The sequence below is a fragment of the Chenopodium quinoa genome, unplaced genomic scaffold (assembly GCF_001683475.1).
Source record: "Chenopodium quinoa cultivar QQ74 unplaced genomic scaffold, ASM168347v1, whole genome shotgun sequence".
Lineage (NCBI taxonomy): Eukaryota > Viridiplantae > Streptophyta > Magnoliopsida > Caryophyllales > Amaranthaceae > Chenopodium > Chenopodium quinoa.
Window position 1 is genome coordinate 5,760,888 of NW_018743574.1, and position 24,809 is coordinate 5,785,696.

The following is a 24,809-nucleotide window of genomic DNA, read 5'->3' on the forward strand; positions in this document are numbered from 1 at the left end:
GAACACTTTCAAAGACCTGTTTCCCTTAGCTGTTTGTCATCATTCAAAACTATCAATCAAAACCTAAGGGACTCAATAGTGTTAGAGGACCAACTCAACCAAAAGCTTAAGCTGATGGTTGAGGTCCAGGAATATGTTATATACTCTATCACTCCCTCTCACATGAAAGGCCCCTTGGGCTTGAAATGTGGATGCAGCACAGACCCTATCATACCCGGCGCGAATTCCACTTTAAAGGAGGGGTGGATGAGATTCGAATCCGTGACCTCTATGTCACGTTGGCTCTGATACCATGTTAGAGGACCAACTCAACCAAAAGCTTAAACTGATGGTTGAGGCCCAGCGAATTAGTTCCACTTTGAAGGAGGGGCGGATGACATTCGAACCCGTGACCTTTGTGTCACGCTGGCTCCGATACCATGTTAGATGACCAACTCAACCAAAAGCTTATACTAATGGTTGAGGCCCAGGAATGTGGATGGTGCACAGGCCCTTTCATACCCGACGCGAATTAATTCCACTTTAAAGGAGGGGTGGATGAGATTCGAACCTGTGACCTCTATGTTGGTTCCGATACTATGTTAAAGGACCATCTCAACCAAAAGCTTAAGTAAGGCCCAGGAATATGTTATATACTCTATCAGTTAGAAGTGTACACGTATAAAATAATACTGTACAGTGTAAGTTTATCAACACCAGCTAAGTAACTAACACCATGCTACATGTCTCATTAGGCTCTGATTGCCTCATACATTCCCTTCTCTTAATTCTTCATGATTTCATCTACTCATAATATAATACTTTATGCAAGAGACCAAGACCACACATCCTCGGTTACAGCTCTCCTTACTTTTTGTATCACTTCCAATTATTATGAAGTACATAGTGGATCGACTAATTACCAATGTCAACTAAAACATGGCCGATACATAGATTGTGGGATAATATAACCCGAATCATTTATGTAAAATTTCTTGTATTATTCTTGTAATGATTAGTTGATGGTTGAAGCCCAAAATCGATTTAGATACTCTATCAAGCATCAATTTCAATCCCTATCCAACAAAATATCCATTATATTTATTTGAAATGAGTATGCCTTTGAAATGCCCTTGGCTCAACTAAGCTTAGTTGGACTTGGTATAAACAAGGCAAGCTCATCAATCAAGCAAAGGACCAACACAAGAAGAGCGTAATATCCTATAATGATTTGCGACTTTATGTATTTTGTTTGGTTAGTAGGTTGAGTACTAGTTTTTAAAGACTACAGTTGTTTTACTTGCTTACTTTGTGAGCTTTTCTTTATGCAAATTATTACTACCGATGTCAAAAGGAAAAAAACATAAAAAAAAAATAGAACATATTCGGTAGGTCATTATAGTTTAAGAGAATAAAATAAATATGAAAGTTATTGGAGTTCAAATTATTGATACTTGATTAATAGTATTATAATTTATTAAAATTTCATGAACATCTAATAACTTATCATTGTGCTCTTCTCATTTGTCTAGATAGTGTTTCGAATTTCAAAAAACACAATTATGCTAAATCAAGGATATAGTCATTTAGTAAGTAGTAGTACCTCAAAGGAATCCAAGAATGTCTATAATAATGATATGGGGGAAATTTAGACACATTCGATCTAATAAATATATACTGCAATTCCTACTTAATCCTAGTGTTTATTTTTAGAACAACCAAGCATGTGGAAAAATTCAATTATTGCTTTGTTCACACCCTATAATACATATAAAAACAAAAAAACATACATACAGCTAGCTATTTTGCTAATATATATTCGTTCACATAATAAGAAATTTCCAAATATTATTTCACTATCACCCAACTTGTAACTTTGAATTTAGACAAAAACATGGACCGACTCCCATCGGTCTGTCCAATCGTTAATACATATACAAACTTACAATAAGAAAGACAACACCAAAATATAAACACTACCTTAACCAAAAATAAATAAACCAAACTCCGCAATTGAGCTAGCAACAATGAGAGGCTAAAAGCAAGTTTGTTGCACAACACACTAGCAATGGCTAATAGCAAGCTTATGTCTTCTCGTACTTATTCGGGGACGTTTCCTAGTCCGGAAACGCCCCCGTGTGGTGAGGATGATGACCCCAGTATTGGGATCCCGAAAGGCTGGAGCTCGGAACGAGTTCCGAGCTCCAGCTATCGTAGCCGTAGGTACGTAGCGGCAGCAGCATTAATGCCATTTAGTAGTGGTAGGACGCTGCCTTCTAAATGGGAGGATGCTGAGAGGTGGATTTGTAGTCCTGTTAGTTTAGGAAATGTTTCAACTAATAGTAATTATTGCTATTATGGGGGCGGGCCTGGAGCCGGGTCTAGAACGGCTGTTCATCTTACACATCACCAAAGACGGGCCAAATCCAAGAGTGGCCCGTTGGGCCCAATCGGGCCTGAATATTATGGTGGTGGGTATAATAGCTTTTCCCCTGTGTTGGGGGTAGGAGTTATAAATGGTGGTAGATGGAGGAATTCACTTACGATTGAGCCTTCGGGCTTGGCCTCGGCCCGGTTTGAAGAAAGATTGCCTATCGAAGGCGGTGGTGTGAGTGAAGAAGCCCGGAGGTCTTGCCCCGGGCATGATGCCAGTCATTGGATGGACTCGTGGAGCGGGCCGCCTAGTCCTACCCAAGGTAATCCCTTAATTATGTACGAGTATGAAAGCAATTTTATTGATCAATTTCTAGTAAGGTGCACAGTAGCAAATTAGCAACTAGCCAACTAGTAGCATTGTAGCAATCTGTAAATGTAAAATAGTGCATACTCGTAGTTAGTACTACAATACTGTATTACACTGTCCAATTTCAAAGTTTTAGGGGAGTTATGAGAAGAAACGAAAGTGACTAGAGATATTATTGGGAAATTGGGCACACTCTTGGCTTGGGGTAGAGTTAATTAAGGCTAGCAATTAAGTCTTATTGATTTAGGTTTTTGAGAGGTACCTATGACCAAACACCCATGTTCCATGTTAAGCTTAAATAAATCATTGTTATTTAGACAAGACTTGTGAGTTGTGAGAAGAATATAATATAGGAATAAACATAAACTTATCATAATGTAAACAAATCAATTTGTGTATGTTGTTTTCTTGCTTTTGCACCACTCATTGTTTTCTTTTGTATTGTTATAACACATAAATACCAATTTCTTAACATGTGCAATAAAAAAATGACTGTTGAGTATAGGCTCAAGGCAATCTTTTCAACTAGCACATGATATGAAATTCAACCGATGCATTTCAACCAAAATTCTAAATTTTTTTCAAAGATATTGACAGCTAATGCATTGTTGAAGTTGCATTTGTGAGTAACAATAAAACATATTTGTTTATTAGATCAAATAGGCGAAGTTGGATTGACGGGTGAACACAATGAGGTTCTAGACAATAAACTTGAACAAGAAAATGACAATGGTGAACCTGAAGTCGAACGAGCAATTTCAAGAAGAGATATGGCAACTCAAATGTTCCCTGAAAGTCACAGTAATAGTACTTCCACAATTTCAAGTCCGAAATCTTCGATTTCAAATACATCTCCTCGTCCATTACTGCATAATGAATCTAAAAGGGATGTCCAAATTCCGGACTTTGAAGTCAGGGATGTACAAGTTGATAAGCAAACAAGTACTTCAAGATCTTACCATGACAGAGACAATTACTTGAATTCAAGTACATGCGTAGAGGTTGACAACAAAATCTCCAAGTATGAATTTTCCCCTTATCTATTCATCACGCTTAATTCAATGTGTTACCATACATGATATACCACTCCAAAGTCCAAACTGATTTTTTTAGCTCAAGTATCAAGTATCTTAGGTTACATTTTCGTGAATCTTATTGAATTGAATTGATCATTGTGTGATTAATACTAATTTGCAAATCCAATTACATATATCGCTCAAATTTGCGTTAACCTATGAATACCAGAGATTGAATTGTATCATCACTCTCTTTAGTCTCTTAAAACATTACAAAAAAAAAAAAAACCATATATAATAAATCCGAAGAAGAATAAGTTGGTTATTGTTGTTGTGCTTCAAATTGATTTGAATATATTTACAGGCAGTAAGTAGTTTAACAATATTTTTATGTTGATGGTTATTGTGAATAGGTTTGAGAGAAAGGAAGCTAGGATAAATGCGTGGGAAAACCTACAAAAAGCCAAAGCTGAAGCAGCTATTCAAAAACTCGAGGTAAATTAGTAATTTTTGCTTGAATATTCTATTTAAATAAATTTATGGAGGGAACAATCAGACATTAACTAAGCTATAACAATTACTTTGCACGATATTCTTTTAAATCCTATGGATCAAATTCAAATATAGGCAACAAATTAAAGCAATTGCAAGCTTGTAAATGACTTAGTGTTCTGCTCTTCTAATGTTATTATATTTTCTATATTCCAATTTAGCTAAACCCTACATTGTTCGCACATGGATTTTTTGGAAATTGAAAAAAATAATGGGTTGGTGTAAGTAAAACCTAATTTTTAGAGAACCAGAAAAGGGAAATTACTTGCATAAATGGTAGGTTATAACCTTAGCTTGGAACACAACTAAATTGTAATGTATATGTTGCAGGAGAAGTTGGAAAAGAAAAGAGCATCATCAATGGATAAGATCATGCGAAAATTACAAAGAGCTGAAATCAAAGCAGAGAAGATGAGAAACATAATATCCGGTGATGATGATTATATTGAAAGTCAAGCTATTTCGAAAACAACTTCTAAAATCCCTTCGTTTTGTAAAATGATTCGATTGAATTCATCAACTAAAAAGTGTGCTACTTGTTACCCGTTTTAAAGTTTATGTAAATTGAATGCTACCCATTCAATATGTCTGCTACATGTTTACACTTGAAAACAGACTTTAACTTGTAGTGGTCCAGTAGTAGCGTAGAGCTTTAGACCTTGTACATTAAGCATATTTATTTGCACATAAATCTATAATATAGACTTCGTATTTAGCATGACTTGCAAGATTGAAATTTTTACTCATTAAGGCTCTTCAAAATTAGCAAATGAGTGAAATTGTACTCTTAGTACTTCATAATTAGGATAGAGAACAACACCTAAGACTTTGTATTACATAATGGAATAGAGTTATCCATAGTACAAAGATGAAAACATATAGAATGTGACCTACAACAAGATAAAACTTGGTCTAGATAAACAAAGGTGATAAATGGTTCAATTGGACTCGATTTTTGCCAAATATTGCGCCATTGTGGCATTACACTTCATTACAATTTTTTTTGCCACTTCACCAAACATTTTTGATATTAGAAAATTTAACTTATGTTTAAATGCATCAAATTCGTTCAATATTCAAGTTGGACCGGCCTTAAACATCGGGCAAAATTTTTCTTGCACAAAACTAGCCTTATACTCCCCATGAATCTAAAACTTAGAGGTGATTATTGGGAGGGTCGGGCCGACCAAAGCTAAAAAATTAAGGCCACTTGTTGGACCAAGCTTCGAGTCAGAATTTTCGTGTCCAAATTGGTCGCACCGCGCGGGCTTTTCAGGCCGGGTCAAGCCAATGAGCCGGGCTAATTTTGAGCACCTCTACTAAAACTACACGGGCCGAGCACATGTTGATCACTTCTCGAAGCTAAGTTAGCAAAATCGGGCATTTATCGAGCTTAAGATAGTCTGGGTTATTTTTATTTTATTTTTACTTTTTATTTTTTTGAAGAGAATTTATTACAAGTAATTATCAATTATATTATTGCACATATAATGATATAAATAGGATGGTTATTTTCTTAAAAAAAAATAAATAAATTGGTTATATATATATAGAAGAGCTCTAAATAATTATCCGTAAAAGGGTTACGATACGCACTTCGCCGGTGTTTTTTGGGTGATTCAGTCTGAGCGCCGCGAGCTTACGAACGAAAGGGGGATTGAGTTTAGAGACCGCAGTAGAGGTAGAAGAGAGGGGAAGAGAGAGATTTTCTGCGCTAGGGTTTTCAATATTCCCTGTTATTCCAAAGGTAACAATTAGGCGTTTTCGATTAATCTATCTAATCTTCTTGTTTCTGATTGTTTTAATCTTTCTAAATTTAATTTTTGTGGATTTATTCCTCAATTGATTGATTAATTTGATAAATTTTGAGTGATGAATTAAACATTTTTCTGGAAAAAAAATTTGGGTGAATTTTTTGGGGTTGAGATAATAATTGATGATGACGACGTCGATGATGATGATGATGATGATGTATGTGTGTGAGAAAGAGGTGCGTTTATCATGTGCAGGCTACGAGTGTGAGAGGGGAGGAAGAGGAGAGAGAGAGGTGAGTCTTCGTGAGCTGAGCGTGAATTCGAGAGAGAGGAAGATTATTTCATTATTCCAGATTGTTTCTTCGCTCCTTTTTGCTTCATTCCAGCCGTTTAGGGTTTTTGTTTCGCCGCGTTTCGAGCCATTGTCATCATGGAGAGAAAGCTTGTGGTAAGTGCTTATCAATTAGCTATATATGTTGCTGTATTATGCTTGGAATAATGCTTGAAGTGTGGTGGTTTTCAAATTTATACGATTTATCGAATTTGGGCGATTTCTGTAGGTTCTCGGTATCCCTTGGGACATCGATACCAATGGGTTGAAGGAGTACATGATTAAATTTGGAGAATTGGAGGACTGCATTGTTATGAAGGTATCAAATTTCTCTGTTTTCTGAAATCGCATTAGTATTTGTTATATTGTTTAGGGTGTTGTGATTATTCGAGAAGCATGTTATGGATGATTGGAATATGTGATGTGATGTGATTGTGACTTTGATAGAGTATAAAGTTGAGAAATATGAAGTGCATTATGCTTCTACCTAATGTTCTTTATATTATGCACATATTCAGTTGTGTTTCTGGACAGAAAAGTTTGAGATACTAAATTGGGAAGTGAATGGGAAAGAATAAAAGGGAAGAGAACAAGGGTAAGGCGAGGGATGGGGGGAAATGTACCGTAACTTCCTCACAATAAGAATTTACTTTCACACCTTTAACGAACCAGGTTTCTGGAAATTATTATCTTTCAATCAAATACAGCACTATTACGACCTTCTAAAGCAGATTGATTTGTTGATTTTTCTGAACGCATATGTCAAGCAGTCAATTACTCAATTTACTCAAGGACCTGTATTTTAATTGCATTTGATGATGAACTTCTAGAGTATAGACTTCTATACTTGTATTTCTTAATTTTTATCATATCTAGCTAATAAATTCTGATCATTAGTCATCAGCTAATTGTTAAATATGTTCATTGTGCTTTACGGAGTATAACTATCTTCACAATCATTTTATTTTTCTGTGTGATTTACTAAGCTTGATCACTGTGATCACTGTTGGAATTCTTTATTTTCCACTGGAAGATTTTTAATGTTGCGTGGTTTGAAAGACTTCATTTTGGTAATCTGGCTATCTTCTAAGGAATCCTTGTTTTTGAAATTGACTGATTAGATTTTTGCAATTGCCTTTTCAATGCTTGGCACATTATAGGCTGTCTTTGTGCAATCTATAACTATCCCTCATTTCTCCCCCTGTTTTTATCTTTTAACGTATGACAATTTAGGTGTGAGAGAATGAGTTGCACACTTGCACCTGACTCTTCCTATACGTTGTTATTACATCTGTAATTTTGTTGGTTTTTTGTTTGCATGCTACTGAATGGATTCTTCTGCATTCTCTCGTGTTTTAGGAGCGTAATTCTGGCAGATCACGTGGTTTCGGCTATGTCACTTTCACTTCTGATGATGATGCTAAGGTAGAGTAGCTTTATAATCTTAGAATATCTTGATTTCTGCATAAAAACTGTCTTTATATTCTGATGGGATTCATTCTTAATCTGGTTCACCTTTAGCACTCTTTTTTCTCTTTGTTCGGAATAACTGATATGGCCTGCTCTTTTCTGGTTTTAGAAAGCACTATCAAGTGAGCATCACCTTGGCAACAGAGTGCTGGAAGTAAAAGTGGCAACACCAAAGGTGTTTTTCTCTTGCCATTTATTGTTTTATCTTCCTCTTCTTTGGTCAAGTTGTCCTTCTACTGATTATGGAGTTAATTGCAGGAAGAAATGATGAGATCATCTTCGAAAAAGATAACCAGGATATTTGTTGCAAGAATTGCACCATCTGTTACTGAATCTACTTTCCGGAGGTGAATATTATTAAGCCTGAGTTGAAAGTAGAATCAATTCTCATGAATACTTTCATGCTTTCTAAATGTTAATATTTTTTTTTATTTTTTATTTTGAAATCAGTTCACTCATATATATTGGTTTTCTGACTTTACCTCTTATTCCCATTTTCCTTTCTTTCAGCCATTTTGAGAAATATGGAGAGATCACTGATCTTTACATGCCTAAAGTAAGTTTGTAGAGTTAATCTTTAATACTTTTTATGTACTAAGACACTGCTTAACCTTTTTTTTTTTGGAAATGTTTAGGATCCCACCACAAAAGGCCATCGTGGAATTGGGTTTATTACCTTTGCTAGTTCAGGTAATCAAATCAATTTTAACTGTTCTTTCTCATACATTTGTTCTTTTTTTTTTTTTTTTTTTTTTTTTCTCGCTTGACCATCTTGGTAAGCGTCTATATTAGACTAAGATTTAGTGGGTTTGTCATTGCATTATTTAACTTTTTCAAGCTAAAATTTTGTGCTAGTAAAGTTTATCAAATTTCTTGAAGTGGTTTTACGTTAAATGTCTATAATTTTTTTGGATTCTTCTGGATTTAGCAAATTATTCAAGTGGTTTTGGCAAGTTAATTCTTCAGGATTTGTCGAATCGTTGACTTACACTTTGGTCAATAACATGTACTTGAAGGAATAAGCTATGATTTGGGGTGAAACATGAATCTTCTTGAAGAATCAAATGTAGTTGTAGGGTTTTTTTTTTTTTTTTTTTTTTTTTTTTTTTTTTTTTTTTTTTGGTGTCACTTTAAAGCAGTGATGATATTGATATCATCTTGCTGTAATGATGCATTTTGAAACCAAATTATAGAATTGCTAGAATTGAAGGTATCTGTGTTGAATTGTTTGTTGGGAGTTAAGGTAGCATGTAAATGATGTAATCAAGAAATATCAACATAGAAAATCTGTGGGAAATATAAGTTGATAATTTTTGGAATAAAATTTGCTGTTTTTTTTTGTTTTTTTTTTATTTTTTTTATTTTTTAATATGAATAATGAATTGTGGTAATTGTTCTGCTTGTGCAGAATCGGTTGACAGCCTGATGAATGATACTCATGAGTTGGGAGGTTCAACGGTAGTAGTTGATCGAGCTACACCCAAGGTAATATACACTTGTTTATTAGTTTTTCAATTGATTCTGATCCTTTGGTCTTTGGATTATGGTTATCACTTATTAATGAATATCCATGGGTGGTGACCGCTGGGAGGATTAGAGTGAGAAAGGGGATGGTTTTAGGATGATTTGAGTAACTGAAAGACCTCGCTCTATTTGTCACCCTCTTCTCTCGTTCTTTACTCTTTTGTTGGGTTATCCATAATTACGCTCTTTATTCATTAGGCTGTTGAGTCCTATGTTGGAACAGAAATTCCTTGCTTCTCTGTTTTTTTTGAATGACCGTGCTCTATTTATCACCCTTTTCTCTCTTTCTTTACTCTCCTGCCGGGTTATTCATAATTATGCTCTTAACTCATAAGGCTGTTGAGTCCTATGTAGGAACAGCAATTCCTTACTTCTCCCTTTTTTAAAATGTTTAGTTCTTTTAACTTTTAGTATTCTTAACTCTTTAAGTTTCATTGTGCAGAAGTCAAACTAGGTAAAGTAAAAAATAACAGAGGAATATTTTATTACTTCTGCATTTCAACTGACTAGAATTTGTTTAACATTGTTTCAGGATGATGATTTCCGGCCTTATAGCAGAGCTCCTCAAGGTGGCCACGGTGGCCGTGGAGGCCATGGTGGTGGCCATGGAGGGCCTGGAGGATATGGTGCATACAATGATTACATTAGTGCTGCTACAAGATATGCAGCACTTGGTACTCCTACCTTGTATGATCATCCAGGTTCTCTTTATGGAAGTAAGGCCCCTTTACAGTTTAACCTGTTTTACTATTCTTTTGTATGTTCTTGAACTACTAAGTGAATTTTAATACAATGATACTTTAATGATAATAATAGGGGAGCCCATTAGAGGAATTGGGAGAAAGATATTTGTTGGAAGGCTTCCCCAGGAAGCAACTGTGGATGATCTTCGCCAGTATTTTGGAAGATTTGGTCGCATTTTGGATGTATACATTCCAAAGGTAAATTTCATTTCCAGCACTGAACTACTGAAGTGATCATTGTTTTCTGGAAAATTAGCTGAGCTAAAGAAATAACTTCTTGGTGTAGGATCCCAAGAGATCCGGGCATCGTGGTTTTGGCTTTGTAACTTTTGCTGAAGATGGTGTTGCCGATAGGGTGGCTAGACGGTCTCATGAAATTTTAGGGCAGCCGGTAAGCAATGGAAACTCTTTAAACTACTTTTGCATTGATTTTGTTAGTACATACCAAAGTATGGATCTTGTAATTTTAAGCTTTATACTGCATATAATCTGCTGAGTACATTACTTGCTAGCTACCTCAAAGTCCTCAATGCCTGTTTCACTGACATCGAATATCTTAATATTGGATTCTTTTTGTACTTGGATATTAGCTTCTCTAGTTTTCTCACGCTTAGATTTATTCTTGAGCTACATATTTCCATATTAATTTCTTTCAGTATGTTATTGATTTGATCAAAGCTATAACGTTTATTAGCTTTTAAAATCACTACACTTGTTTGTATGTCTTATTTCTCCTTGTCTACCCTAAATGATTATTGTTGGCACTAAGGCTGTAAAAGTGTCCAGGTTACCAGAATTTTTAATGTTTAGAAATGTCTGTGAACACTTTGTAATTGGAGCATAATAATTTTGACCTTGATTTCTAAATTGCAGGTTGCCATAGATTCAGCTACACCAGTTGACGATGCTGGTCCTAGTGGAAGTCTGCTGATGGACAATCCTGAACCATATGGAGGTTATGGTCCTGTTCGTGGTACTTATGAAAGAATGTATTCCAGCCTGGATTTTGATGATGTGAGTATGAACTTACTGTTTACCAATATTATATATGATCCTGGAGCTAACCTCTTAATTTTTGACTGGGCGTGAAATTCATTAGTTATATGTGGATTTTGTTGGTTAGCTGTGTTGCATTCCGTCTCTATGATTTGAATATCACACTGTTGTAGTGTTGTTATATTATCTTTTTCACATAATAATGCGTATACTGCAGTATGATATCTTCAAAAGTGTGATCTTGCCTCTTTAGAGAGCGTTTCTGCTCCTAGAATATTTTACTTGTGCTAATGTGTTCTCTTCTGCACAGTGGGGTGGAGGCTATGGCTTCCAGAGCAGTTCAAGGCCTTCCAGAGCAGCAGATTGGAGGTACCGACCATATTAGAGTGGTGTCTCAAAGATAATGTAAACCTGATAGCTGATAGATTTCTGGGAGGTGGTTCGACCGTTTGTCAAGCAAGTAGAGTTGGTTTGTGAACTTTACGGACTTTTCTAGGAGCATTCAGTTCGGTTCAAGTAGGTTCTCCGTAGATGGCAATTCTATTAAGATGTTCATTAGGTTTCTGAAGTCACCCTTATCAAATGCTTTTGCTGAATACATATTTATTGAATGGGTTGATTGTTTATGTTCTGAAAGCTGCAACTTTGCTGCGATTTGAGCTCCTCTGTGATTTGCAGAGTTGGTTCAAGTTGTTAAGACTCAATTGATTAAGAATTGCTGCAGAATGATGTAATAAGGCAATGGCTTGAAGCAAAGTCTTAAATTATACAGTACATATGACCAACTAGATTGGCAACAAAAAGGAACGGGGAAGTAGTTTTCTTTTCGTGAACAAGCTCGACCTGTCTCCACATTTTTGTTATCTCAACTCAAGGTTCTTCAAAAATCGTATGTCAAAGAACATAGAAGTAGGACCAAATTATATGTATATGGAATTGTCCTTTTTGGGACTTATTGATAGTCAATTATTTAATATACACAAGAGATAAGTACACCCATTAACATAATACACGAGATATTGAGTCAATGAGGGCAGTATTTGAACAAATCTTGGGAGCCCAACATAGTAGAATTAACATAATCTTGAGGATTATGGTTGATGAAATCTGGACATAAGATGCCAATGTACCTGAGCCCAATAAGAAACCATCCCTCTTTATAATATGGGCCTGCTGTGAGTCCAATTATTAACCCTCTCATCAGCTCCCACTTTGCATTTAATGTTTTTATTATGAAATTCATGAATGACTTAACTATTTCATTCGGCATTCTCAGTATTTTTATCATAATACTTGCTTCCTTTTCATCTTTCTTGATTGCTTCTTCTTCAACTATCTGCATTAAGACATGTAAAATTTCATGCTTATTAGGGTAAAAAAAAAAAAATCATGTTTATTAAACTATCTATTAGACATAGTCTATGATTAACTTTTCAGAATTTTTAAATTAAGGGAGTTTTAGGATGATATGACACTTTCTACAACTTTAATATATACAAGAGTAATTGGAATCAACTATTCATTAAAAAATTACATGTGCAAAAACCTTTTTGTCCTAAGATCTTCAAAGTTCATGAATCATCATGGCTCTTAAGATTTTATAAAATTATTTTTTCTAGCTTCCTTAAATTGCAATAATTGGAGTTTTATCAACTTCTTATAATACTAATAAATTCTAGGAATAAACTTATTATTTGAATGGACTTTATCAACTCCTTATAATTCATATAGATAATTAAAAATGATTGAAGTTATACATTGACATACATAATTTTTTTTTAAAATAAAAATCTACCCGGTAAGATTAAGAGAAGAAACGTATGCATACCTTTCCACAATAGAAGCTGTTAAAGTGGATGGATGTCCCAAAGTGCTTGAATTTCATCCAAGCATTGTCAAAGGGAAGCCTAGGCACAATATCATAGCCATAAACAACCCTATAATACTTAATATTAAACTCTCTTAATTTCTTTTTCATAAATTTCCCAAAATCAGCATTTCCAACTCTTGGTTGACCAAAAGTATAAACAGCCTCCATTCTCTCTAATAATTCAACTTCTCCATGATAAGCCAATATTGCTGGAAATAATATTGCAAGTGCACCCCCTAAACTGTGACCAGTCACAATAAATTTTGCCCTTTTATTTTCTGCCATAATTTCTTTTAATTTATCTCTAATGACATAATAAGCAATAGGTTTTTCAGGGTCTTGCTCAATTTGGTTATTAGGAAAATCACATTTATAATCTTCATATAATAAACTAAATTCCCTTAGACCCAAGGCTATCATGAAACCCCTATGAGTTCTTCCCATTCCATCGATATGACACCATGAGTAATCGAAATCGGTGCACCAATCATATGCATCTGTGGTTCCTCTGAATGCTACAATGAATTTATCATCTTCTGCATTTCCCTCGCGCATTATGAATGCTTCAGTTGTTTTTGTCTTTAGATTTTCTGTCAACATACACCAAGTTTAATTAAATTTTACTATAATTAAATTTGATTTCTAGATAGTTTATAAATAAAAGGTGTTCATTACGTATGATATATGTAATATGTTGCACATATAACATTTATCGACCGTTGTCTTACCATTGTAACACTTGTAGAATTTCACAAACTCCATCTGCATGAGCATGAAAAAACCATGCCACAATTCAGCATAGTATAAATAATAATAATAATAATAATAATAATAATAATAATAATAATAATAATAATAATAATAATAATAATAATAATAATAATAATAATAATAATAATAATAATAATAATAATAATAATAATAATAATAATAATAATAATAATAATAATAATAATAATAATAATAATAATAATAATAATAATAATAATAATAATAATAATAATAATAATAATAATAATAATAATAATAATTTCATCTATCTAGGTAGTAGTCGGTTAAACTCACATTCCAATGACGAGAAATGACTTTTTTGATAAAAAGTTCATTTTCGTAGGCTATTTTAGCTGCCATCATTGAAAGTGCGGGATAATATCTTGCATCTCCATGCTTAATGTCTTTGTTGAGATCCATTCTAGTGTCAATATGTCCAATGACAGAGAGATAATCTTCACTTTCTTCATTTATCAACCTTTCCATTTTTCCTGTTTCAAGAACCATATAATAAATGAGAATTCTGTATATATACTCCGTATAAAACATATATAAATGCACACAATATGATTATATGTATTCCTTCATTTAAATTAATTTTAAGATGTTCTCATAAGAATTATGGGGTTAAAGTCTCAAATATGCTGTTACTAAAATATTGTCATGACAAGTAGTTGATGTAATAGAGAAAAATAGATATCAAACATTATCTTTGTAAAAATAAGCCATATCCTTGATGATAAGAAAAAAAAAATTATAGTGTGAAAATCAACTCTCAACAAGGTGAAAATAATTGCATACTTCGAAATATATTGCCATTGAAGATTTTTTCAAATATTGACCCAAACATCTGTATCAAAACTGCGATGAATATAAGAACTAATTGAGTCAGGAAAGAAAAAGCTCTCATCAACATATGGAAGTATATGTTCTCTTTGTCGTCGTCCATAGTATAATTCACTTAAAAAATTTATGATGAAATATAAAATGTATATTTTATGAGGAAACTACTTAAGAAATTGAAGAATAAGGGGAGAGGATCTAATATTTTCCTTCTTCCGTCCACGTACTAGAAATATTATTTGAGATTTAAAGAACATATATGTACTGTGTAACCCTAAAATGACAAGTATGATTATATGCTTAGCTACCTTACGTGCATGACGAAAAAAGAAAGGACTGTGTTTTAAGAAAAATGTTACTTAGGGCATAGTCCTTAGTTTAGAATATTTGCTTACTTGTTTACTTCATTATTCTATGCCTGTGCTGTTTTTCACGTGTGCTACTTTCTTTACACTTCGTATAAAATGGTCCGTTTCATATATGGGTTTAAGCACTTCAGCCCAATAATCTTGACATGTATAATACTGATAATTCAAGGGTCCAAGCCCACCCAATCTAAAGCGGTCAAAATCTATTGAGTAGTTAATTTATTTCACTATTTTATAGAGCAGTCAAAAGTTGATCCGACCCGAAATACCGACTCAAACTCGATTATTAACCGACTCATCTGAACCCGAAAAAAGGGTGCCCCAAACCCGACCTGGAACCAACCCTAGACTCGAGTATGTGAGACCCGAACCCGAACATGAACTGACTTGAAGATGACCCGATCCAAATGAAACCCGTAAATTATTGACCTAAGTCGAACCCGTCTTGAACCGAAATTGACCCAAACCCGTTTTAACCCGTCAAAACCAAAATTTAACTCGACTTGTTACTAACCTGGCCTGAATTCAACCCGACCCGAATTTAACCCAACCTGTTACAAACCCGACCTGAAATCAACTCGACTTGTTATTGACCTGACCCAAATTCAACCCGACTTGGTATTGACCCGACCCGAATTTTACCAGATCTATTACTAACCCGACCCAAAAATTCAACCAGATCTGTTACTAACCCGACTCGAAATCAACACGACTTGTTATTGACCCGACCTAAATTCAACCCAAATTGTTCCTGAACTGATTTCAAATCACCTTAAATGCAATTTAGACCACCTTATTATGATTGATCAAAGCATTTTGTCTAGGGAGACCAAGTCGGTCTAGGCCAGCAAAAGAAAGGAGCATCATCTGCAAATTTAAGAGTTAAATATAGTATATATATGTTGTATGGTTAAAGAAGATAATTATCTTCCTAAATTATAAACTATAGTTCCCTATTATATTGCCATATATATTATAGTCAAAGGAAATAATTAGCTTGATAAAAATGATAGTTATCTATTTATATTTAGTTGAATCCGAATATGACCTGACTTGGAAATGACCCGACCTGATTGTAACTGCAAATTATTAACTTGAACATAACCCGACTGGACTGCGAGAATGACCCGACTAGGAAATGACCCAACATGATTATAACCCGCAAATTATTAACTTGAACCGAACCCGACTTGAACCCGAGAATGAACCGACTTGAAAATGAACCGACATGATTATAACCTATAAATTACTGACTTGAACAGAACCTGACTGAAACCCGAAAATGACCCGACCTGATTCTAACACGCAAATTATTTACTTGAACCGAACCTGACTCGAACCAAAGAATTACCCTAACCCGTGAAAACCCGAATTAAACACGACCTATTATACACCGGCCCCGAATGTAACCCGACTTGTTATTAACCCGGCCTGTTATTAACCCGACCCAAACCAGATAAGAAGTATGACCCGACGCGACCCGACTTAAACATGACCCAACCAATCCCGACCCGCATAGGTTGTGGAATTAATCTGAATTGACCCGACCCGACCCACTCTTACCGACCCAAACCCAACCCCTATACTCGAATTGACAGCTCTACACGAAACCTCAAAAATTTCTCAAAAAACATGGAAATTAGCCTTCAATTTTGGAAAATTTTTTTTACTTTTTTTCACCCGGAAATAAATATTTCCAAAATGTTTACCATGGTCCCTAATACCCTCCGGAAGTCCAAATGGATGGGTGGAACCATCCAATTTGCCTTTAAACGACCAATTTACCGGTTTTCAACTTACACCAATTTCACTAATTCAAGTCTACCACGGACATTTATGACACCATGTAATGTTCATATACGGTTCCAAACGACATTATATGACTCTGAGGTGTGTCACCTAAAATCTCAAGCCTTAGCGACACCGGACCCCGAAACCTCCAAAATTTCAAAAAAAAAGCGTGGATAGTAGCCTTCAATTTTGGAATTTTTCGACTTTTTTTCGCTCAAAAATAAAAATTGACGAAATGTTTACCATGGTCCCTAATACCCTTTAAGAGTCCAATTGGATGGGTGGAAACATCCAATTTGCCTTAAAACAACCAATTTACCGTTTTACAACATGCACCGATTTTATTAATTCAACCTTACCACAAACATTTATGACAACATATAATGATATTATATGGTTCCAAACGGTGAAACGGCATTATATGACCCCAAGATGTATCTCCTAAAATATAAAGTCATTTCGACCCCTATCCCCGAAACCTCCAAAATTTGTCAAAAAGCGTGGATATTAGCATTCATTTTTGAAATTTTATTGACTTTTTTCCGCCGAGAAATAAATTTTTCCGAAATATTTACCATGGTCCCTAATACCCTTTGGGAGTCCAATTGGGTGGGTGGAACCATCCAATTTGCCTTTAAACGGCCAATTTAAAGATTTACAACTTGCAACAATTTTATTAATTCAAGCCCACCACAAACATTTATGACAACATATAATGATCATATATGGTTCCAAACAGCATTATATGATCCCAAGATGTATCTCCTAAAATCTCAAACTAGTTTGACACCGGGCCCCGAAACCTTCAAAATTTCTAAAAAAGCATGGATATTAGCCTTTAATTTTGGAATTTTTTTTACTCTTTTTTGCACGGAAATAAAAATTGCCGAAATGTTTACCATGGTCCCTAATACCCTCCGGGAGTCCAAATGGATGGGGGGAACTATCCAATTTGCCTTTAAACGACCAATTTACCGGTTTTCAACTTACACCAATTTCACTAATTCAAGTCTACCACGGACATTTATGACACCATATAATGTTTATATATGGTTCCAAACGACATTATATGACTCTAAGGTGTGTCCCCTAAAATCTCAAGCTTGTCGACACCGGACCCTAAAACCTCCAAAATTTCCAAAAAAGCGTGGATATTAGCTTTCAATTTTGGAATTTTTTGACTTTTTTTTCGCTCGAAAATAAAAATTGACGAAATGTTTACCATGGTCCCTAATACCCTTTAGGAGTACAATTGGATGGGTGGAACCATCCAATTTGCCTTAAAACAACCAATTTACCGATTTACAACATGCACCGATTTTATTAATTTAAATTTACCACAAACATTTATGACAACATATAATGATCTTATATGGTTTCAAATGGTGAAACGGCATTATATGAACCCAAGATGTATCTCCTAAAATATAATTCTATTTCGACCCTTATCCCCGAAACCTCCAAAATTTGTCAAAAAGCGTGGATAGCCTTCATTTTTGGAATTTTATTGACTTTTTTCCGCCCAGAAATAAATTTTGCCGAAATGTTTACCATGGTCCCTAATATCCTTTGGGGGTCCAATTGGGTGAGTGGAACCATCCAATTTGCCTTTAAACGACCAATTTAAAGATTTACAACTTGCAACGATTTTATTAATTCAAGCCTAACACAAACATTTAAGACAACATATAATGATCATATATGGTTCCAAACGGCATTATATGATCCCGAGATGTATCTCCTAAAATCTCAAGCTATTTTGACACCGGGCCCCGAAACCTTCAAAATTTCTAAAAAGGCATGGATATTAGCCTTCTATTTTGGAATTTTTTTGACTTTTTTCGCACGGAAATAAAAATTGCCGAAATGTTTACCATGGACCCTAATACCCTCCGAGTGTCCAAATGGATGGGTGGATGACAGACTAAAGTCGTATCCTAATCAAAAGTATTACCTAAAACCGCTAACTAAATATAGTTAGGGAAGTAGGGTCGAATCCACAGGGAAACAAGTCTTTCTATTCCTAATTAATTATTATAATCTAAATTATTTAAGTAACTAAGAGTTGTTATTTAAAGGAACTATACTACGAAGAATATGAGTAGGGAGAAAACAATGAATTAAAAGGCCTAGGGCATAGGTTCACCAATAAATAATATTCCAGGGTAAAACATAATAATCAATCATCAATGCATACATTAATCAGATCATAAATGGCTTTCACTACGTATTACAATCACACAATTAATCTACCGGTATTAAATCTCATCTTTCGAATCTCGACTTAACCATTTATAAATTAACCTGCCTATTGAAACTAGACCTAAACATCGATTCTCATCTGTCGAATCTCGAATCAATATTGTTAAACTCATGCATAAAAGATCTGCGCAAATCTAGTCACAGAGCATTAAATCAATCAATAGAAAATTAATCTAGCATTGAGAATTAACAACAATAAATTACCCTTTCATATTATTTATGGATCCCCACATACCCTAGAATTAAACTACTCAGACATAATTAAGTCTAAACTTAACAAAGCAATTAAATAAGCGTAATAAAAATAATCAAATAAAACTAAAGCAAAGAAAAAAGTAATACGGAGAAATATTAAACCTAAGAAAAACAAAACAAAAACCAAGTGACTAAAACTCTCATGCCCCCTGCTTTATACGTAGTATAATAATAGAATAGAGTTTGATAGAAAGTGACGAGGGGAAAACTAGGTCGTTATCTAATCTTCCCTCGGTCAAACAAAATTTATAAACACTTAACAAACCTAAATACGAGTATAGAGGCAAGTCAAGGGTCGAACCCAAAGGAACGGTAATGTTCAAGCACTTTCAATTATGCGCCTAAGCTAGGTCGAAGACGAAGATAAGAGAAAATACTAACAACTAACAAAACAAGTAACCAAGGAAATAAAACACTAGGAACATGGATCAACATGTAATCATGTCAATTGCAACAACTTGGGAAGAGCATGCCAATCAAAGGTTGTGAGGACTAATGGTAAGAGCAATCAATAGGAATCAAAGAGCTATCTCCTAATGTTAAGCTAGGGTTCACTACGAATAACAAACTAAGAGAATCACAATCAAAACCAATTTGATAATTGCAATTCCTAAATCAATTGTTCATGTCATTAGCAATTACAATGCAATCTAGCATAATTCTCAAGGCCTGATTAAATTACACACATGCAAACCTGCACTAGTCACTTTAATCTCAACAATCAATCAACATAATTCCCAAATTAATCACAATTAATCAATCATACAAGTTTCACCCAATTCCTAGCCAAACAACTATTCAAGAATCATCATCTATCAACTAACAACTATGGAAATCAAGAATCAACAAAATATCAAGAACAATTACACTAATCAAGCATCAAACATAAAAATAAAACCAAACGAACATGAAATTAAACAAAGCATTAAGGAGAGACAGAGTTAAGAATGCTCATTGATAATAGAGAAGATCTTGAACACAATTGTCACCCATGTATCTTCAATCTCTCAATCACCATTGAAATCCTTCACTTTCTCTCTCTAAAACTACTCCTAATCTAGCCTAATCTAGAGATAGAAGCTCTTAACCTAAGAGAGAAAACAATTCTAAGACTAAGAATTATGTGAATGAATGATAATAATAACCCCCCAAAACAATCTATAAACAAAAGGAGAAAAGAAACTTAAAATCGTAAAAGACCAAGAAGTGCGCGCCCTCGGAGAAATCGGTCGCGCCCGCGGCCAGCCCGCGGAGAGTTACTGCCCAAAATGGCAGAAATGAGTTACGGCAGATTTGCAGGGCCAACTTTGGAAGGCTGTAACTCACAATCTAGGAATTCGTATGAAGGCGTTCAAGTCTAGTTTCCAACCTTACTTTAATCACCTCAATCCGATCTGTAGAACTCGAGATATGGCCGAAACAATTCACAAAGGTCCTTTTTGATACATTGTAAGCCTTCATTTTCCTTTGTTTTTTTGGATTGGCTTGACTTGCGTGCTTGGCTTCCCTACCTTGGCTCCTTTAAATTCCTTGAATGCACTTGAGCTCCCTCCTTGATGATTAAATCCCGGGAAGCTCGACACACCTACAAAACAAGTCAAACAAACGGAGAAGCGAGGGAAAAAGCCGAGAAATGAATAAAATAATAAGAAAACCACTAAAAGCACGCATTTCTCTAAACTAACACGCAAATCAAGCATTATTCCGAAAAAACACGACATAAAAGACTAAAAACGAGCATAGAAATATAAAGAAAACATAGCCTAAAGGTGCCAAAAATGGCACGGATCAGAAAGTCAAACATCTAATCCTCCTCAAAATAAAACTATTACTCCTAAACTGATAATCAACCAAACAAAACCCAAATCAGCAACAATAGTCCATAGAAGCATCAAGCAGCCCAAAACACGTCCCAATCTAGAATGGGCCCGGCAAAATCACGCCCAGCAGAAAGATGTTATTTGGGCTACTTTCTTTGGCTCAATTTCCTTCCTTGGTCCGTAATAATAGCTTGTAAAATCTTGAACCTCTTCACATATCGAGCCCTTAATCACCGGATTAAATCTCTTTAACTAGGCCTTGGGCTTAAAATATATAGTCATAAAATACGATTCAACTCCAATGTCTTTGTAGTGGCTCAATAAGCTCGGAAATCGTCATAAATATGCAAATTCCTACAAAATAATACTAACTCTAGAAAAACACTAGAAAACGTATATTAGTAATAATATAGCTCCTTAGAGCTCAAATAAGCACAAATATGACCGTGGGACGGGGAATAAAAAAATATATAAAATAGACTCATAAGTGGAACTATCCAATTTGCCTTTAAACGACAAATTTACCGGTTTTCAACTTACACCAATTTCACTAATTCAAGTCGACCACGGACATTTATGACACCACATAATGTTCATATTTGGTCCCAAACGACATTATATGACTCTGAGGTGTATCCCCTAAAATCTCAAGCCTTTTCGACACCACAACCAATTTACCGATTTACAACATGCACTGATTTTATTAATTTAAGCTTACCACAAACATTTATGACAACATATAATGATCTTATATGGTTTCAAACGGTGAAACGGCATTATATGACCCCAAAATGTATCTCCTTAAATATAAAGTCATTTTGACCCCTATCCCCGAAACCTCCAAAATTTGTCAAAAGGCGTGGAATTTTATTGACATTTTTCCGCCCAGAAATAAATTTTTTCGAAATGTTTACCATGGTTCCTAATACCCTTTGGGAGTCCAATTGGGTGGGTGGAACCATCCAATTTGCCTTTAAACGACCAATTTAAAGATTTACAACTTGCAACGATTTTATTAATTCAAGTCTACCACAAACATTTATGACAACATATAATGATCATATATGGTTCCAAACGGAATTATATGATCCCGAGATGTATCTCCTAAAATCTCAAGCTATTTTGACATCGGGCCCTGAAACCTTCAAAATTTCTAAAAAAGCATGGATATTAGCCTTCAATTTTGGATTTATTTTTACTTTTAATCGCACGGAAATAAAAATTGCCGAAATTTTTACCATGGTCCCTAATACCCTCTGGGAGTCCAAATGGATGGGTGGTCCAATTTGCCTTTAAACGACCAATTTACCGGTTTTCAACTTACACCAATTTCACTAATTCAGGTCGACCACGGACATTTATGACACCATATAATGTTCATAGATGGTTCTTAACGACATTATATGACTCTGAGGTGTATTTCCTAAAATCTCAAGCCTTTTCGACATCGGACCCCGAAACCTCCAAAATTTCCAAAAAAAGCGTGGATATTAGCCTTCAATTTGGAATTTTTTGACTTTTTTTTCGCTCGAAAATAAAAATTGACGAAATGTTTACCATGGTCCCTAATACCCTTTAGGAGTCCAATTGGATGGGGGGAACCATCCAATTTTCCTTAAAACAACCAATTTACCGATTTACAACTTGCACCGATTTTATTAATTCAAGTTTACCACAAACATTTATGACAACATATAATGATCTTATATGGTTTAAAACGGTGATACGACATTATATGACCCCAAGATGTATCTCCTAAAATATAAAGCCATTTCGACCCATAGCCCCAAAACCTCCAAAATTTGTCAAAAAGCGTAGATATTAGCCTTCATTTTTGGAATTTTATTGACTTTTTTCCTCCCATAAATAAATTTTGCCGAAATGTTTACCATGGTCCCTAATACCCTTTGGGAGTCCAATTGGGTGGGTGGAACCATCCAATTTGCCTTTAAACGACCAATTTAAAGATTAACAACTTGCAACGATATTATTAATTCAAGCCTACCACAAACATTTATGACAACATATAATGATCATATTGAAGGAATTGTGTCTTCGATAAGTGCAATTACTAGATATATCAAAGATCACTATTATGGAGATAATAAGTTCATTCTTTTGGGTCGTCATTATCTGTTTCTAGGCTATGATCAATGATCTTTGGGTTAGTCAAATAGTCCAAAGCCTACTAGAATGGATCCTATGAGGTCACACAACAAGGGTATTAGGTTAAGCAAGTAAGAGGCCCATTAATGGGCCTCGTGAGCAATTAACTAATCATGAAATGGATTGGGCTAGCATAGTTAAATGAGAATAAGGTTTTAGGCTTTGACATGGGCTCTTATTTAGAGATAGGATCTATAAATAAGATCCATGCCTAGGGTTGCAGTGAAGCAGTCATAATTCACACACAGTGCATTTTAACATCAAGGCAACCGATCCCAAAACTCTAATTCCTCCCTCTAACTCACGTCTATCTCTCTTCTCCCTTCGTCCATACGGCCGGCCACCCTTGGTGGCGCGTGTGGTGGTTCGGGGTGGTTCATGGTGGTTCGTTGCTCGCTCTTCTCCGTAGAAGGTCAATTGAAGGGTTCGATTGCAACTTACTAGCATTAGTGGAGGTCTTAATCTGTGCCCATGGACCAAGTAGAGGAATCACACTTGAGGTTATTTATCTCCCATTGTTCTTGCTCGATCGCACGTGGAATCACGTTTCAAAGGTACGATTATATGTTCTTTATGTGTTATGCATTAGATGTTGGGATTAGGTACTGTATGAATATGATTCATGTTTTTCCGCTGCGTAGTACCTATAAACTCCTACACATATATGGTTCCAAACGGCATTATATGATCTCGAGATGTATCTCCTAAAATCTCAAGCTATTTCGACACCGGACCCCGAAACCTTTAAAATTTCTAAAAAAACATGGATATTAGCCTTCAATTTTGGAGTTTTTTTTTACTTTTTTTTCGCACCGAAATAAAAATTGCCGAAATGTTTACCATGGTCCCTAATACCCTACCTCCAAGAGTCCAAATGGATGGGTGGAACTATCCAATTTGCCTTTAAAAAACCAATTTACCGGTTTCAACTTACACCAATTTCACTAATTCAAGTCTACCACGGACATTTATGACACCATATAATGTTCATATATGGTTCCAAACAACATTATATGACTCTGAGGTGTATCCTCTAAAATCTCAAGTCTTTTCAACACCGGACCCCGAAACCTCCAAAATTTCCAAAAAAAAGCATGTATATTAGCCTTCAATTTTGGAATTTTTTGACTTTTTTTTCGCTCGAAAATAAAAATTGAAGAATTGTTTACCATGGTCCCTAATACCCTTTAGGAGTCCAATTAGATGGGTGGAACCATCAAATTTTCCTTAAAACAACCAATTTACCGATTTACAACATGCACCGATTTTATTAATTCAAGCTTACCACAAACATTTATGACAACATATAATGATCTTATATGGTTTCAAACGATGAAACGACATTATATGACCCCAAGATGTATCTCCTAAAATATAAAGCCATTTCGACCCTTAGCCCCGAAACCTCCCAAATTTGTCAAAAAACGTAGATATTAGCCTTCATTTTTGGAATTTTAATGACTTTTTTCCGCCCAGAAATAAATTTTGCCGAAATGTTTACCATGGTCCCTTATATCCTTTAGGAGTCTAATTGAGTGTGTGGAACCATCCAATA

The 24,809-nt window shown here is 35.0% G+C and overlaps 3 protein-coding genes across 3 annotated transcripts; 2 read left to right on the forward strand and 1 right to left on the reverse strand.

The window, feature by feature from the left end:
• The first annotated feature begins 1,701 nt into the window (after positions 1 to 1,701).
• Positions 1,702 to 5,011, forward strand: LOC110682309. Its single transcript, XM_021858622.1, has 4 exons — positions 1,702 to 2,675; positions 3,377 to 3,743; positions 4,152 to 4,233; positions 4,621 to 5,011. Exons 1-4 carry the CDS (start codon positions 2,048 to 2,050, stop codon positions 4,840 to 4,842), a joined length of 1,299 nt encoding a protein of 432 aa, XP_021714314.1. The 5' UTR covers positions 1,702 to 2,047; the 3' UTR covers positions 4,843 to 5,011.
• An 821-nt stretch (positions 5,012 to 5,832) lies between these two features.
• Positions 5,833 to 11,845, forward strand: LOC110682311 (heterogeneous nuclear ribonucleoprotein D-like). The gene is made up of 14 exons (XM_021858624.1): positions 5,833 to 6,037; positions 6,300 to 6,492; positions 6,605 to 6,694; positions 7,735 to 7,800; positions 7,955 to 8,020; positions 8,104 to 8,192; positions 8,356 to 8,401; positions 8,481 to 8,535; positions 9,254 to 9,330; positions 9,902 to 10,085; positions 10,186 to 10,310; positions 10,399 to 10,503; positions 10,986 to 11,126; positions 11,419 to 11,845. The coding sequence occupies exons 2-14, from the start codon at positions 6,475 to 6,477 to the stop codon at positions 11,491 to 11,493; spliced, it is 1,137 nt and encodes a 378-aa protein (XP_021714316.1). The 5' UTR covers positions 5,833 to 6,037; positions 6,300 to 6,474; the 3' UTR covers positions 11,494 to 11,845.
• A 181-nt stretch (positions 11,846 to 12,026) lies between these two features.
• Positions 12,027 to 14,879, reverse strand: LOC110682310. Its single transcript, XM_021858623.1, has 5 exons — positions 14,551 to 14,879; positions 14,044 to 14,240; positions 13,707 to 13,740; positions 12,937 to 13,568; positions 12,027 to 12,444 (listed from the first exon to the last, which is right to left on the reverse strand). The coding sequence occupies exons 1-5, from the start codon at positions 14,696 to 14,698 to the stop codon at positions 12,133 to 12,135; spliced, it is 1,323 nt and encodes a 440-aa protein (XP_021714315.1). The 5' UTR covers positions 14,699 to 14,879; the 3' UTR covers positions 12,027 to 12,132.
• Positions 14,880 to 24,809: the final 9,930 nt, after the last annotated feature.